The sequence below is a fragment of the Desmodus rotundus genome, chromosome 3 (genome assembly GCF_022682495.2).
Source record: "Desmodus rotundus isolate HL8 chromosome 3, HLdesRot8A.1, whole genome shotgun sequence".
Lineage (NCBI taxonomy): Eukaryota > Metazoa > Chordata > Mammalia > Chiroptera > Phyllostomidae > Desmodus > Desmodus rotundus.
In genome coordinates, this window is record NC_071389.1 from 69,215,479 (window position 1) to 69,233,023 (window position 17,545).

The following is a 17,545-nucleotide window of genomic DNA, read 5'->3' on the forward strand; positions in this document are numbered from 1 at the left end:
GTGAATTCAGCATTGTTACTATGCTGTTATCTGATCTACCGTTCACAGTGCAGTTTTGTTCACGGGCCCAGTAACGTCCTTCGCTGCGTTACTTTCTTCCCAGTACGGGATGCAGTCTAGCGCCCACTGTTCAGTCACTGTGTCTACTCAGCCTCCCGCGATCAGCAACATTTCCATGGCTGTTCTTTGCTTTTCTTTCTTTTTTATGACTTTGATTCTTTTGAAAAATATAGTCCCTGTATTTTTAAAAATAGGATGTTCCTTTAGAGTTTCTCTGATATTTTCCTGATGATAAGGTGCAGGCTTATGTATTCCCAGTCAGAATAGCCCATCAGGGAAACTGTGTCCTTTTCAGGACCTGCGCCCATGGGCGGGAGAGACCCACCGCCTCTCAGGTCATGCTGATTTTGATCACGCAGTTGAGGTGTTGTCTAATTTTTCCACTGTGAGATGACTGTGCCTGCCCCTCGCAAGCGATGGGCAATCTGTGGTAGATATTTTAAACCACACCAATATCTTGCTTCTCATAAAAAAAATTACCCCTAGATTTAGCAACCATTGACGATTTTTTGTAATCCCGACTTAACTATAATTGTTGCAAAATGGTCTTCCAGCCCCATAACTTCTTCCACATAACTACCTCTCAGCATTTGAGTGTAAGCAAGAACGCTCCCTTCTCTCCTGTTTGTGTGTTTATCTATTTAATAACAGTGGCTTATGAATGCCTATCCCCTCCCTGGTGCTTTATAATTTATCATGGGACTTAATTATTTTGATGCTCGCGTTGTCCCACATATGGCCATCGGGAGCCCTTCAGGATGGCTCCTGTGTGTTTGTGACATGCCTTCACTGTTTCCCCTATGTACTTCTTTACTCCCGGCCTCAGGCTTTCTAGGCTCATTTAATACCTACGCTGTCCCAGACCTGGGCTTTGTCATTTGTTTGAAGAGTCCTAGTTTCTTTTAGTGGGCAGTGGTATCAGACATCAGAATTTGGGCCCTGGCTGTTCAGTGCTACGGGGATATTTTTTCTTCTCAACCCTTTCAGTTATACACACACAAACACACACATGCACATGCATGTACATGCATATGTGTGACACACAGGAACATTATGCACACATGCCCAAACACATGCACATACATATTTCATGAGTGTGCAGTGGTATCTCTAATTCCAATCCATTCCCACAGGGTAATTTCTCCCTTTCTGCTTTTCCATACTTGTATGCCCCTCTGTCCACTGTGAAAATTCTGGCTCCCAACAACGCTAACACATTTATTCATTTGCTTAATCCTATAACACAGCTACACTGTTTCAGGACTGCTTTGCCCTTGCCACTATAAAAAATGAATAGGCTAAAAAGGGCTCAGAATTTGTTTGTAGTTTTCTCCCCTCTGCTCCACTTAAGACAGAGGATATACGGTCAAGTCCTGTGACATCAGTTATTCGTATCAGCTCTTTCCCTCCCCTTCTGCAAATAATATTTATTTGAAATGAAATTGAATTGATTTTTTCAGTTTGCTTTTAGTGTTAGGATTTTCTTTTTGTTTTCATTCTTACCCTCTTTCCATTCTTATCTAGTTTTATTTTTTGAATATGTAGAATATTAACACGTGTTCAAAAGGCAAAACTACACAAAAAGATGTGCTGGGAGAAGTGTCCCTCCCTCCCACTTCCCTCTCACCCTGCTCCCTCTCGCTGATGATGAAATTTATTGTTTTCTGGCTTATCTTTTCTATTTGTAAATATAAGTGGACTTATGTATGCTTTTTTACTTTTCCTAGTTTCTTAGACAAAAAGCATCATCATGTTCTTTTTTCCACTTTGCTTTTTTTTTTACTTGAAAATATCTCTTGGAAATACCCCTATATCAGTTCACAGAGATTTAAGGCTTTATTGTATGTATGAACTATAAGTTATTCAATCAACACCTTATTCCTGAACATTAACTTCCAACATTTTGCAACTAAAATGCAATGACTAACTCTGTGTTTATGCATTTTGTAATGTGGGAGGCGTATCTTCAGGGCAAATTCCCAGAAGTGGGATTCTGGGTGAAAGGACAAAGACATACATTGTTTTGTGAGATATGAAGGGAGGGATATTGTCTGTTTTGTTCATGGCTATACCCCCACTTTTAGAACAGTACTTGGCACATAGTAGGCACTCAGTGAGCATTTACTGAATGAATGAATGAATGAATGATTGAATGGATGAATAGCATTCTACAGCCTTCCCATCTCTAAATAACTGCACTGTTACGAAATAGCCTATGGTTTACCAAATTCCTAAGTTGCCACGACAAATCAGCTTTTACCCTCTCGATCTCCTCCGCGGGTACACCTCGCAGCCGGGCGTAAAGGTGCAGATGCTCTCGCCCTGTGAGCAGCTCATCGATTGCATCAAACTGAGGACAGTAGCCCATATTTTGATGGACTTCAGAAATATTGGTTAAAATACTGCAACAAGAAAAGGCAATTAGCAAGTTTCCTTCAGAGAGGGGATGACCAGAGAGCTGGGGCTGGAGGAGCATTGGCCAACAGGACATGGAAGCCGCCTCTTCTCTTCCCTGGCTTTGTTTCAGAAATGTGTACAGCGTTGTGCCAGCAAAGCAGGGGCCCTCTGACTGGAAACTGATGGACGTCAGGCATCCGAGCTTTGAATCCAGTCAGATTCCCTACAGTTTCCCTGGCTAGGATAATTGAATACCTGGTACCCAAATTAGCTTTGGTTTTGGATCGGATCACCTCACATATTAGTTTAAAAACAAAGGGAAGTCAGGTTTAACAAACTGAACAGTGACTTTTTGATCCCTTTCAGACATTTGGGAAGTAACTAGGAAGAAACATGCTTCCCAATGACAGTGAACTTCTCCATCTGTATTTATTGGCAGAGATAGTCATTGAAAAAGGAACCAAACAGATCACCCCCCTCCCAGAGCAAGAGGTTGGCAGGGAGAAGAGATGAAGCGCAATGAGTTCTATCAAGTCCCTTTGACTAATATATCCACTCCTACTAGGAGATACATTGCCTTGATGAAAAAGTAAACTGTCCACAGACTGGTCTAATCTCTTCCCCCTTTCCCGTACAGCTCAGGGTCTATGAGTAAAGGGTGGATGCAGTGGGATGGGACAGAGAGAGGCCATCCACCACGACAGTCCCTCACTATAACAAAAATGACTTCAGTTATGGCTGGGCCAATTAAAACCACCCAGGGAAGCAAGGAGTATACTCTCTGAAATTCACAGGAGCTTCCGAACCAGAGAACCCCAATCCTATGCCTTAACCCTATAGTTCATTTCTGGCTTCCATCTTGGTTTTACTTTCCGAGCATCAGACCATGTCTCACTTGGACTATAACTTGATATTCCATTACAAATCCCATTACATCCCCCGTCCTCTGCACCCTGCCTTGTAAGACTCCTTTTGTTGCATTGTGAAGTCGTTTGCTTGATAGTAAGCTGAGCTGGATCTGCAGATGACATACGCCCAGCCGTGGTCTTGCTCCACCCCTTCCAGTCCCTGTGCTCTGGACCCACCAGGGGTGACTGGGGAAGGCATGGGGACCATACTCATCCTGTCTGAGCCAGTGAAGCATGCTCAGGATGCCCCCCACTCGGCGGGCATTGGACCATGTTGAGGATGGCTCTTAGCTGATGAGGCCCCAGTCAGGCAAATGCTGGGCAGACAGGAGCAGTGCCTGACTCTGCTTATAAACCAGGGTGTAGATTTCCTCTGGGCACATCTAATGTGTGTGAACTCTGCTACTCAAGGAGTCGCTGGAAAGAGGCGAACAAGTGTGAGCTCCTGTTCTCCATCCTGTGCCCGTAGAGGCCAACTCTGTTTACTCACACCTTATTACAAAGAGCAGAAGGCACCCTCCAGGATCCAAGGGCACACACCAGGTTTTCCTTCATAAAGGTTCCGTGGCCTGGCAGCAAGCGGCAGCACAGAAATAGGAAATGCAGGCCCCTCGAACCTAACCCCATCTAGAAGCTCAGAGACAGGATGCTTCATAACAGGGGTTCTCAACATGGTGCCCAGGGATCCTGTAGGGGTATAAATATGCTTCATGGCTCAGTAAATTCCGCCAAACTCTGCAAAAATATGTGGAGGGAGGCAATGAGGGACAATGGTGTGTTTTTTATAGAAAGAAGGTTCAAGTGTTTGTCAAACGCTTAGAGGAGTCCATGATGCTGAAGGAGTGAAAACCACTGCCTTGGCACATCCCAGACTTTCTGAGGGTCCGTGCAAGCAGGAATCTCTTAACAGTCACAATTCTGTTCACTTTTCCAGAAGGTCTATGTCTTAGACTTTTTGGACCATGCGCACTGGGAGGTCCACCCCTCTGCACAGACCTTCAGGCTCTCAGTCACCCTCAGACACAGGGCCTGGTGCTCACCCTCCCTGTGCTGGGACAGGGACACGGCCCAGACCTACACCAGACCCCTGAGATGGGGCGGGCAGCACACTTACCTCTTGCCTGCTACAGTTGCATCACCTGAGGTTACTGTGGTGTCCCCAGTGAGCATCCTGAAAGTGGTAGTTTTGCCAGCTCCATTCACTCCCAGGAGGCCAAAGCACTGAGGGGGAACACACAGAATTGGCCTGGCCCTAGAGTCCCAGAGGGTCTGGAGCGCAGGTGGCAAACAAGGCCCGTGGGCCGAATCCGGCCCCCCACCTTGTTTTATCTGGCCCAGCACCTTGTTCCTACCCAGCGGCAGCACCGAGCTCCTTGCCCGTAATTAAGGTGTAGTTACATTTATACAGTCCTAACTTACATTCAGCCCTTTGAAGTCAACCGCAGAGCTGATGTGGCCCCCGGTGAAAATGAGTTTGACACCCCTGGTCCGGAGTATCAGGCCCTAGAGCAAAGTGTGTGTGCTGCCATCAGGTGGCCACTGGCTTCGTGTGGTGCCAGGCAACGGAATAGGCTGCCCCAAATATGCCACTTCGGCATGAGGATGATTTTGAGCTGAAGGCAATGGAGAAGATGCAGATATAGGAAAAGCTTTCTGCCCTTCCCCCGTTTGCCTGAAAGCAGGACATTAATTTACAAGGTGTTTTCCCTCCCTTCTCTACCAGGAAAGACAGAAGTTAACCCCTGAAGACAACTTCAGACCCCTATCATCCTGGAGATGGCACCGGAGGAAGCTATATAACAAATATTACTAACTTGCCATTATTTACCATTAGTTCCCCATATATGTGCCTCCCTATAATCTGCCACCCTGGAAACTCAAAGTCCTTTCTTCTGCCTCGTCACTTTCTAACAGTGCAACGTTCCTTTGCTAGGATGCTGTGTGAGCCCACATTGTAACCAACCATTCGAGTCATTTGTTTCCTCGAGTATATGTGGTGCATGAGATAAAAACTTCTCTTTATTTCTCTCTTGTTAACCTGTCTTTTGTCAGAACAATTTACGGAGCCCGAGGACCTGGGAGGGGGTGGGAAAGAGGGTTTCCTCCCCTGCAGTGGCTGCTAGCACTACGGTGCACCAGTCTGCCCTGGCATGTGCTGTAAGTGCAAACTGCACGGGGTTTGGAAGACTTAGAACAAAAGAACGTCAAATACCTTGTAAACCAAGCTCCATATGAATTACATGTTGAAGTGATAATATTTCAGATATATTGGATAAATAAGGAATCACGATTAATTTCACCTGTTTCTACTTTCTTCCTGTGGCTACTAGAAAAGTTGAAATGACCTATGGTGACTTGTGTTCTATATCTGCCTGGTAGCCCGGCTGTAGAGGGAGAAGAGGCACGCGCAGGAGCTGATGTTCTGAATCCCTCTCCTGAGGGACCCGCGGTGTACACACCTCTCCAGGACGGACTCCCACACACAGCCTGTCCACCGCTGGGCTGGAGGTACCTGAATACACCTGCAAGGTCAGAGACACTGGGCTGAGGACTGAGAGAGGGGTAGACCAGGGGAGGCATGAGAGAGCAAAGAATGGCGTGAGCGAAAACTACCCTCACGAAGAGGTTGCAGATTAACAAGGGTGTTCAGAGAGGCGCCGTGAGCCCCAGAAATCTTGAAACTGGTCCTGTGCAGAAAGCGCCCAGAGATAGGTCACTGAGGCTCCATCATAGCGGCTCTGGCTGAGGCCCTGTGTCAGTACCCAAAATGCGTACTAGGGAAATGCATTGGAATTCTATGTTTTTGAAGACAAGTTAAACACAAACATGACAGGCCCAAGTAAAATTAGAAAAACGATTGCTCGCATAGGCATAGCACTTATTCCACACAAGGCAAATTGCAACACTGTGCCATCTGTGGGTCCAACGGGCACTGCCCAACAAACACACCTACACCTACTTTCTTACCTTGGTTAGCTCATTTAGACTTAGGATATCAGTTTTATTTCCCCCACTAGTAATTCTTTGTCTTTCTTCAGCCACATCATCATCTTCATCCATGACGGGCTCCCTAGTGGGCTCGGCTACCCTGGAAGAGGGAAAGGGGACAGACTGGCTGGTGCACAGTGTCCTCAGCACTGTCCTCGTCTCCCAGCTTCTTCCCATGCCCTCTCTTCTGCTCCCGCCTGGCTTCCTAACCCCTGAGACTTGAATTCTCCAAAGGACTCCCAAGAGGAGAGGCATTCGGCAGAAAGAGAGAGTGCTCATGCCCAGAGTCTAGTCCCTACTTCATTCAATTCTCACAACCCTCTGAGTAGGATGGCAGATTTATTTCAAATAACTCAATTCCCTCTGGAGCAAAACCTAAAAACAAGTTCTCCAAATCTTTATTTACGTGTGACCAGACTCAGCCTCAGATGTTGAAAGCATAAGAAACAAAACACTGCTCAGGCCCTGGCTGGTGTAGCTCAGTGGATTGAGTGCTGGCCTGTAAACCAAAGGGTCGCTGGTTCAATTCCCAAGTCAGGTCACAAGCCTGGGGTTGCAGGCCAAGTACCCAGTAGGGGGTGCATGAAAGGCAACCACACATTGATGTTTCACATTGATGTTTCTCTCCCTCTCCTTCCTTCCCTTCAAACTTAACAATCCAGTGATGTTTACAGGGCCGCCTTTCCTGGCAACCTGAGCACCCACCTTAGAATGAGGCAGAGTCTGGGGGGAAGAACGACTGGGTACAGGGGCCCTATCATGGGTACAGGGGCCCTATCACCCCCGACCCCACACATTGCTCTTGGCTGCACTCATTGCTGCACTCATCCCATATCACCCCCATATTGCTCCCTTCCTCCCCGTCTCTACTCTCACATCGAGCAATGGGTCCTCCTTTGTCTATTTTCTGAGAATGTACACAGCTGTACTTTGAATACTTCTCAACCATTATCATTTGCAATGCTATCATCCAATTTAAAATAAGTATCTGTTAATTAAAGGATGGATTAAATATTAGTGATCAAAACTAATAGCATTGTATTTTAAATACTTTAAAGTTTAGATTCTTCACAAATTCTTTTGTGCTGATTCTCTGTCTCTTCTTCTTGCGTTATTCAGAGCAAGCCAACCTTTGAGACTATAAAAACCGTTGTGGCATGGGGCTCCTGAGGGAAGAGACAACCATAAGGATGTAAAGTCACGTCTGGGCTTGACACCCTCAGGGCAGCGTCATGGACGTACCATCGGGTGAGGAAGAAGTGGCGCTGGATGAGGAGCGTCAGGAGGAAGTACACTACCCCTTCTGCCGCCATGGCAACCAGGTTCTTCCCAATAAGGTCCCATTGGAATGGATTTGAAGAGTTCTCCTCACCTGGGGACAGAGGCCACCGGAAAGTGACAGGAATTAAGTCCACTCTGCTGCCCAACTGCCCCAAAGACCTAGTTTCCTCACTTGGCTCAGCTAGACCAGACCTTATGCAAGGAATCAAGCAAGGGCCAAGCACAAGTCTCATGTTGGCTCCTCAGGTCAGATAGGAGCCAAGCAGATAGGGAAGAGCAGAGGCTGCCATCAGCCCCTCCTGTGGCTCTTCAGCCGTGGAGCAGAGGCGCCCTGAGCCCTAGTAGTCAGCAGGGCAGCCCACACCAACCAGGTGCCCCCAGTCGGGCCTAGGAACTCCTGCTTCAGCCCTCCCAGCCTCAGAGCATCCAGTGCCATGCTCGACTGGCCTCGACTGCCACCCACCAAGCCGGGCATAGATGTCTGTCACAGCCTGGCTCAGCGCCAGATCAATGAGGCCCCGGCCCAGGCAGAAGTGGGGGAAGACAATGAGCAGCTTCCTCAGCATGGCATTGAATCTGAGCAGCATCTGAAACACAGAAAAACAGGGCAGTCAGGAATGGGGCCAGGCCCACTGCGTCCTCCTGAGCAGGGTGGGGCCTGGATGCCCTCCCAGGAAAGACCCAGGGGAAGAACTGTAGACAGAGGGGCCTAGCAGCCAGACTGTCCACAGAGGGATTTGTCACAAAGGAAGAAAGTTCTGAAATACTCACAGGAGGTGCCTCTTGGGGAACCTCACAGGCAGCCCCTGGGGAGCTCACTGCAGACTCTGAAATTACCCACAAGCCCTCCAAGTCACTTGTTTCCAGGAGATGCAGCAGCAGCTGGGAATGTGACCTGGGCTCTCTCTGCTTTGCTACAGCTGTGAGCTGTCACTGTCACCCAGCTTTGGCCAAAGGGGAGAGGGTCCCTGGAGCACATCCCAGCTCTGCTGCTTGGCTCCCACAGGACAGCTCTGGGCTGTGTGCAAGAAGGCAGAGACTCTCTGGGGTGTCAACAGTGAGTAGGGAGGGTTTGTTTTTGGGTGCCCAGACTGTGCTTGCTACCTTAGTCTTGAAGTGTCAGGCAGAGCCTCCCCCAGGAAGGCAGAGGGGACACGGTGGACAAGAGGCTGAAGAGGCCACTGCTGCCCACAATCTAGCCCATCCCCACGGCTCAGCCTCCCCTGCTCCCCACTGTTCCCTGAAAGGCACTCTGCTCTTTGCCTCTGGGCATTTGCACTTGCAGCTATGTTGACCATTGCTATTAGCAGTGAAGAACTCCCTCCTTCACAAAGCTGGCTCCCACAACCCCTTCTTGCATAAGTCTGTCCAGATTCCCATGGTAGAACACCTACTCCTCTCTTAGAATACTTTCCACATTGCCAGGTGAACTATTTTCTACCTGCCTACTTTCTCCCTTAGTCAGTCGTCCCTGCAGGACAGGGACTGCGTCCTAATCACTTGGTGTCCTTCCTAAATTCCTTGTATAGTGATTAGTTCATAGTAGCCACTTCATTGTTTATTAAATGGGCAAATAAAGTTCTGCTTATCCCAGACCAGGCTTAAATGGAATTTCCTCCACCAAGATTCTGCAGAGGCAGCCCTTGCTGGTGTGGCTCAGTGGATTGCGTGCCAGCCTATGAATCAAAGGGTTGCCAGTTTGATTCCCACTCGAGGCACATGCCTGGGTCATGGGTCGGGTCCCCAGTAGGGGGCGCATGAGAGGCAACCACACATTGATGTTTCTCTCCCTCTCTTTATCCCTCCCGTCCCCTCTGTCTAAAAATAAAAAATAAAATCTTTAATAAGATTCTCCAGAGCGCTGCAGCCCAGCTCTTTTGGGCCACTCTGATCTGTGGTGTTCATCCCTCTCGCTCCTTCCATGTCTGTCACATGGAATGTGGTGTCCCTAGGTTGGTATCGGTTCCTGACTCGGTGTGCAGGTCATTTCCTGACTGGAAGGGGAGTTCTGGAGGGCAGTTCAAGCGGGTCACACTTGCTTCTATTGGCACATCCATCACGTGGTGCTCACTTGGTTGACACCTCTTGACTGAGAAGGGACAGCAGCTCCTGGGACCTGGGAGCACCCTCTGGGATACGGGGTGTTTCCACAGCATCTGTCTGATAACTCGTGTGAAAGCTACCAGCTTTTATGCAGGGGAGGAGGGTGCGTTCAGTACACGTTGGCTGAATGAGAGCAGCCGGCAGGAGGGAGAGTGTTTTGAGTTTTTAAGCTTATTATTTAATTATTCTGAGTAACATACTCTCTTCAGACTGAGTGCGCTGTGAGCCTGCGACGAAAACAGCTCTGAAGAGCAGCCTTGTCAGTCTGCCAGGATGCTCTGGCCACTGCGGGGAGGTCAGTGGGGGGCTGTGTTCTCCCCCTTGTCACCCTAGAGTCTGACTGTGACACAGGATATGTTTTATCAGTCATGGCGTGGAAGGGCCACAGAAAACCTGACAAGGTTTGGAAAGCATCACTGTCAGGCAGCCAGGAGACTGGATGGTTGGTGCAGCCTTGCCTTGGGTCCTCCCAGCCAGACCTGGAAGCAGGAGTGGGGACCAGGGCAGCAGAGGTGCTGGCTGGTGCCCACCCTTGGAACTGCAGAGACCTCCTGAGGGAAGGAAAGGCGACACAGGCCACTGGGGAGACAAGCGCACGGGCGAGACCAGCAGTCCTTGGGAAGTTCCCAGGACAGCCATGGCCAGGCTCGGGCACAGCAGGCTGGGAGCGGAGTGTGGAGCACAGACAGCCCTGCAGCCACTGCCACCGTGTTTACTATCCAGCTGTTCCTGGGCAGAGAGAAGCCTGGGGGCTGTGGAGGGAACAACTGGACTCTACAGGTCATACAAGGCCCCACTCAGCGCCCTAAATTCCTGGTCCTACCCTTGGGATTAACTTTTATGTAGAGTAGTATATTTTACTCTGTTACAATTCGCATAAGAAAGCGGAGGGAGAACCCTGACTGGTGTAGCTCAGTTGGTTGGGCGTCATCCTGCAAAGCAAAAGGTCTCCAGTTCAATTCTTACTCAGGGCACAGTCTTGGGCTGCAGGTTTGACGCCCTGTTGGAGCATGTACAAGAGGCAACCGATCGACGTTTCTCTCTCACACTGATGTTTCTCTCCCTTTCCTTCTCCCTTCCTTTCCCTCTCTCTAAAAATAAATAAATTACCATATGTTTGGACTATAAGATGCACCCCCCAAATTTGGGAGGAAAGGGGGTGCATCTTATAGTCCGAATGTAGCTTCCCTGACTTGCTTTGGGTGGGGAGAGGCGGCGGTGAAGCAAAATTTTTTTCCCTATTTTCCTCCTTTAAAACCTAGGTGCATCTTATGGTCCGAAAATACAGTAATAGATTAAGAAAAAGAAAGTGGGGGGAGAATATACGTGCATTTGCTCGTATGTCTCCAGAACACATGAGAAACTCACATGAAAGGCTGCCTCGGGAGAAGGGAGCTAGGTGATTGCGAAACAGGAGTAGGAAGGAGCCTTTTCATTGTATGTCTTTTTGCTCCTTTTACATTTTGAAATTACAGGAACGCTCTGGTATGTGTAGAAAACCTAACATCTGTAGTTCTCAAGAAAACCTTGAAGGAGTAAGAAAATCTAAAATACTAATATCAGGAAAAGTCATTTACAGCTTGAGAATGAGCTCAGAAAACCATGACACTGGAGTACAGCATGAACAAGGAGGTTAAAGAAAGAAGAGGGAGGGAGGGAGGCAGGGAGGGAGGAAGGTTCATTTACGCACTAAGCGTGTGGACACAGTGCTTGCCCGTGGCTGTGCTCTGCCCACCTGCTCTCTAGTGGCCTAGTAATCAAACAAGGACGCCGAAAACATCATGCTCACCTGGTTATTCTCAAATAATTCCAAGATGAAGGTGATGGCACTGCTGTTGATGCCGATGAACAGATTAGCACAAGACAAGGCCACATAGGCTGTGCTGGGGACATCGAACAGGAAGGACGCTGGGTACATCATGGGAATGACTGCCCATCTGTGTGAAACGACACGACTCAGTGGCACAGAGGGTCACTTTCTGTTCCGCCGCTGTCCCCTAGATATAATGCAGTCCCTCACGCATGAGGCGAAGTGTTTAAACTGGTGAGATCCCAGGAAGATCAGAGAGATACTCCACCCCTTGGTCTTTGTTCCCCGTCTTTGAATTGAGATAATAATGCCCCCCCTGACCATCTCCTGGGGCTTTTGTGAGGAGCGAATGCCATAGCAACTGCGGATGTACGTAAATTGTAAAGCCTTGCACGGGGCACAGGGCCACGGTCTACCCTGCAATGCTTTCCGCTCTCGTCCAGATCAGCAAAGCTGAGCTGAAGTCCCAGTGGGCTCATTCTCACAGTTCCCTGGGGCTGATGCACCCCAGTCACACTGGTCCCCAAATTCTCGTTTCACTAGAGATAAACGGAGACTATTGCTCTGGTAAGACTACCAGCCCACCCAGGAAGGGCCAGGTAGGAAAACCGACACCTAGACGAGGTGTACGACTTGTCCGCGGTACACAGGTGGGGTACGTAGGCCTGGACATAGAGTTGCACGCATTGCTCTGTAGTTCCACTGCACTTGATCTCTGTGACCTCTCCGGCCCTGACTCAGGAACAGCTTTTCAGCTGGAGTCTTCTGCTGTGTGCAATTAATTTTTGGCCAGTATAGATGATGCAGACAGTGAGATGGATGGGCTGGCCACAGCGAATCAGAATCACAGCTGGGCGAGACGTGGAGTGACAGAATCCCAGGAGTTGGTTAGGCCGCGGTTTGAATGGAAGAAGACTCAGGCCACGTGGGGCATCTCCCCGTCCCTGAGAGCACCGAGCCTCCGGAGCTTGTCCCTGCACGGTCTCAGAAACAAGCCAGACAGGTTTCTGGCCAGGCTGGAGAGCCGATGGGGGCTAGAAGCTAACCCTGCCACGAGAAACCCAGTTTTCTGTGAGGAGATCATGCCCCTCCTCTAGCTTCCCCTTGGATGGCCTTAGCTGAAGGCCCACACAACTCACCCATACAGCATGAGCAATGCGACAAGGGCAGGAAGATTGTGCGGGGAAGTGTAGGCTTTCTTCTGAAACCCGATGAAGATGCCCACCACCAGGGCCGCGCTCACAGCGTAATTCATCTTAAAGAGAGAAGAAGAGACCTCTGTTTCCTGTCTGTCGAAAGAGGACTGGGTTGGCTCCTCCAGCACATACGGTCTGGGGTGCTGATTCCATTTGTCTAAATAGTTCTTGGTTAGCAAACACATGTTAAGTTGTTCCTAGTCCTCCTTCTCCACCCCACCTCCCTGTGCGGGGGACCTTCAGGCTGCATCTTGTAAAAGAATGAATTATACAATTCTACCTCTTCTCCCATTCTTTCTAATTGGTCATGAAGTCCTATAGACTCTACTAAGTAAGTCTCCAGAACTCAGAAAAACTTAAGATCTGGTCCTTGGCCTCATGAAGCTCAAATAGATGACACCCTTTCATTGCTTTCCCCCTTCTCTTTACTTCCTACACAATTCAGTCCTTAAGCCATTAGAATGGACAGGGAACAATGGGCAGCCATGGTGGGGTCAGGGATGGAGTCACAGTGGCCCCAAACGGGATGAGAACCCGAGAAGGGTGAGAGGATATCTCACAGAGGGTGGGCTAGTGGGGTGCCGGAGCCCCAGTGCGGTGGGGGGGCGCTGATCTGGTGGAGGGTACCAGAGCCAGAGCAGAATGAAGAGGACCTCCACGAACGGTCAGCTGGGCAGGGAGGGGAGGGTGTCCACATGGTGGGGGGGATGGGGGCAGAGACAGGGACTTTTTATGTGTGGGTGTACTGCTCAGGTAGCTACATGAATCGAGGGTAATCGAAGCTGGTGTCTCGCTCTCGGAGAGGGAGTTACACATATGGAAACCTGGGAAGCCATGATGAGCCTACGGCGTTGGATTGGAACTAGAGGTTTTAACGAGCCCATCACGTTCAGTGTGTGGACAGAGAAATATAGATGTAGATGTGTCTTGGTCTGTGTATATATTTGTATCTCCCCTAGTTCTCTCCACTGAGAAGGCCTGCGACCATTGAGGCCCCAGTAGCATAGAACATATCTAGCACCCAGGTCTTGGTTCTGAGGGCCCTTTTTCACAGAAAGGACCCAGGTTTCCTTGGGGACACAGGTGATTCCAGGTAGGGCTGGGGGGAAGTGGGATGAACCTGAACACCTCGCGTGCCAGAGAGCATGGAGGTGCTCGAGGGCAATGGGGATGCAAGTCAAGAGGAGGCAGCAGTCAGCTCGAGGTAACTGGGGTAAGCTGGGGTAACCTGGCCAAGCTGGGGTAACTTGAGCATCAGGATAAATAGTAATGGTACCATTGTAATCCATGGGCTAACACGGGAAAGATGACTCCACATAGTTGTAAATAAAATAAATGAATCAATGGAAAGTTTGATAACAAACAGGATTTTGCACAGCTTTAAAGTGCCTCTTCCCAAAATTCTTGCTAATTATAAAAACAAAAAAGGTAACTTTCCAGCGGAGGAGCTCAGCAAACAACCCCTCAGTCAAGCAGCCAAAGTGGCCCCCACCAGAAGTGGACAAACTGAGAGCGGAAACTGCCTGATGGGACACGGACGTGGTGAGAACAGAGCATCCCAGGTGACGCTGCTGCCACGACCTGAACCTGATCACGAGGAAACACCGGGCAAATCCAAACCGAAGGGCATTCTGCCAATTAACTGGCCTGTGATGGTCAACAATGTCAAGCTCATGTGTGTCGAAGAAACACTGATGAAACACTCCAGGCTGGGGGAGCCCGGAGAGACAGGACAACCAAATTCAATGCCTGACCCTGAGACACTCTTGGATCCTTTTCTATAAAAGACATTATTCAGGCAACTGACGAAACCCGAGGGGGATCTGGGGATTAGAGGGCGGTGAAGCATGAGTGCTGGTTACACCAGAGGTGCTGGTGTGTGTGTGTGTGTGTGTGTGCACCCACATGTGCACATGTGTCAAGGGGCATCTTATTGGGAAGTTACTCTCAAATGACTCTGAAAAACAGTTTTGATCTGTCCCTGGAACATTTTTGTAAGTTTGCTATTGTTTCAAAATTGCACAGAAAAAACATGATATAAATAAAAAGAAGTTAAGATATTCCATATGTGCTGAGTGAATGATAGAAACGGTTAGTGTGTGTTCATTCATTCAGTAACAACCCCAGGGCATGCGCTGCCTTTTTGCTGCTGGCTAGTGAGGGTGCTAAGCCCAACAATGCAGATCCCAGAGTTTGAACTCCAGGCTAGACGTGGAGCATCAGGAAGGCTGCTACCACCGTACTGCCACTTTCTGACCCTTCCTTGGGGTGACTGCTTTGCTAGTATCACCTCCCCCCGAGACACCACTCCGTCCTTCTCTCCCCATATGCCTCCTCAGGCTCACACGTTTCTGTTTGTAGCTGTGACCCAGGCACATGCACGGGTGAGCCCCAAGAGTAAATTCTATTCCTCATCTTCTAAACAAAGTAGAGTGTAAAAACTAGCACATTAACGACTTTTCAGTGCCGGTGAGCCCAGCTGTCTCCATGTTCGAAGCATGAGGTCAATGCGGGCTTCTCAAAGTGATGTTTTTGTCCTGCGTGAGGCTTGTAGAGTCTGACCTCCTCCCACGTGGTCATGAGTGTGTTTTCACAGACAGACAGAAAAGAGAGGAATGAATTTAGGTGCTACTGATGATTTCTGGTTTTGTATTGTTAAGTGATGGCTGCTTAATAGGTCAAGTAAAATAAAATAAATATGTCTCTAGGAATCCTAGCATTTGCCATCATCATTAAAAGTCGTAGTGGAGCAGGCTGTGTGTGTTGGTCTCCATCACAACGAACCCTATCATCACATGAAGTGGGACTCGGGTTAGTCTCACAACGTTGGGATAGAGGAAACAGAGGCTCTCATTGCCCAAGACACCCAGAATAGGCCGGCCGTCCTGGCGACCCCCCCCACTGTATTCTAACTAGGCTTTGCTGCCAGTTCCACCCTGTGGCCTGCCATGAAATACGCCCCCTCCAATGCTGATTGTGAAAAGGTGGTAGTCTGCTGTTGATTCGCTGATTTTTTTTTGCATTTTCTCTAATGTGGTGGCTTAACTGATACAGCAAAGGTCTGGCAACTTTGGGAAAACAAAATAAGCCATAGGGTAGGGTTGCCAGACTTAGGAAATAAAAATATAGGATGCCTAGTTATATTTGTATTTCAGATAACAAGAAATAAATTTTTTAGTATAACTATGTTCTATGTACTATTTGGGGGTGAAACACTAAAAATTCATTGTTTATCTGAAATTCAAATTTAGCTGAGTGTCCTATATTTATCTGGTGACTCTGCCACAGGGGAAGTTCCGTCTTTACCCCTTTGGGGGTGGAGCAGGGTTTAAGAAGAGGATGCAGGGTGAAGGTCTGCTTGGTATTACTTCTTTGGCTGCAGGTTATTCTCAGGAAGGCCAGCCCCATTCCTGCAGTGCAGTAATTATTGGATGGCTCAGGAAGCCCCTTGGGGAAGCGCAGGAGGAGCCCTCAGTTAGCGATTGTTGAGCTGAGCCTTCCATTCTTCCCTAGCTTGAGGCTCCTAGTTCTGTACCTTTCTCAAGGTCAACAGACAGCAGACACTCAAGGCCCTTGGTGCAGCACCTTCCAACAATCTTGGCAATACGAGAGCCCCACCCTGCTTGTCCCTCAATCATAGCAGACATAAGGACCCACCCCCTAGGCCAATGGAGGCGAGAGAGGCACCACAACCTGACACTTACGATGTCCCAGAGGAAGTTGGTCAGCCAGTAGGTGGTGGGGCTCACTCCACTGACAAACTGGAGGTGCTTGGCCTTGTTCACTCTCTCTTGGATCAAGTAAAGGACAAAGCTGGCTGGGACAAAGGACATGGCAAAAATAACACAGATAGCAACCATGGCATCCACGGAAGAGGTCAGCCTGCAGCCGGACAGGAGATACAGGGAGAGAGAGGTGAAGAAGGGGAGCAGATGCAGGAGAAAACAGAGTCAGGCTCTGGGGAGGCTCACCCAGTGCTGGGTCTCAGCCTCCAGAATCCCCTTCCCAGCCCCATGTTTGTCATTTCATTCAATTGTCTTAAAGTGGGTCAAGGTTAAGTGGATATTTTGGGGTTTTCTGTTCCATGTTAATATCGAATACTGTTCCATTTTAATACGAAAGTCTAGATAAACTTTCTCTTCATTACACTTTCAAATTATTTATTGATGGTTATAGAAATGGATTTTCACATTAATGTCATATATTACAATGCTCTTATCAGTACTAATAATTTGTCTAGAGATTCTCCTCAGTTTTCTAGGTAGATAGTCATGTGGTCTGTGAATTTTATTTCTTTTGTTAAAAGAAGTGAATTATCTTATTAGAACGTGAAACACATCATAGCATGAGAAAATGTTCATAACTACAAGTTTAAGGGAAAAGAGGATGGGCCGATTATACAGGACTTGTCTCTATTCACCCTTTCCTGGGTCAAGTCGAAGGCATCTGGCTAAGAGGCCAAGTGTGGGCTGAAACCCAACCAGAACTTCACATCCAGGCCATGACCCCTGCTGGGACAGTGACCACCTGGAGAAAGGAGCACCTTTAGCTCCCACAGAGGTGCCATATGTGCTCATCAGCGTCCTTATAAAATTAGAAATAGCATGACCCACACATGTAGGGAGAGTAGAACAAATGACTGAAAGGGAAACGCACAAAAATGTTTTGAGGAAATACCCTAAACTGTGTAGGGTTATAGATAAGTTCTTAAAACGCTATATCTGTAAACTTTATTTAATGAACATATACCATTTTATAATCACAGAAGGCTTCTATTGCATATTTCAGATGCAAGAGGCTTG

The 17,545-nt window shown here is 48.4% G+C and overlaps 1 protein-coding gene across 6 annotated transcripts in view; it reads right to left on the bottom strand.

The window, feature by feature from the left end:
* ABCA4 (ATP binding cassette subfamily A member 4) overlaps positions 1-17,545 on the bottom strand; it is a 140,860-nt gene that overhangs the window by 19,753 nt on the left and 103,562 nt on the right. For 5 of the 6 annotated variants that reach the window (XR_008426397.2, XM_053920595.1, XM_053920594.1 and 2 more), the window contains 9 exons: positions 16,448-16,625; positions 12,687-12,802; positions 11,527-11,674; positions 8,098-8,221; positions 7,596-7,725; positions 6,333-6,453; positions 5,825-5,887; positions 4,480-4,586; positions 2,321-2,462 (listed from right to left, as the gene is read on the bottom strand). Coding sequence is in view for 5 of the 6 variants with exons in the window: in XM_053920595.1 (XP_053776570.1) it covers positions 2,321-2,462; positions 4,480-4,586; positions 5,825-5,887; positions 6,333-6,453; positions 7,596-7,725; positions 8,098-8,221; positions 11,527-11,674; positions 12,687-12,802; positions 16,448-16,625 (1,129 nt within the window). In the remaining variant the exon portion in view is untranslated. Of the gene's footprint in view, positions 1-2,320; positions 2,463-4,479; positions 4,587-5,824; positions 5,888-6,332; positions 6,454-7,417; positions 7,520-7,595; positions 7,726-8,097; positions 8,222-11,526; positions 11,675-12,686; positions 12,803-16,447; positions 16,626-17,545 lie in introns of those variants that run through there. The other variant, XM_053920598.1, reaches the window with a different exon arrangement.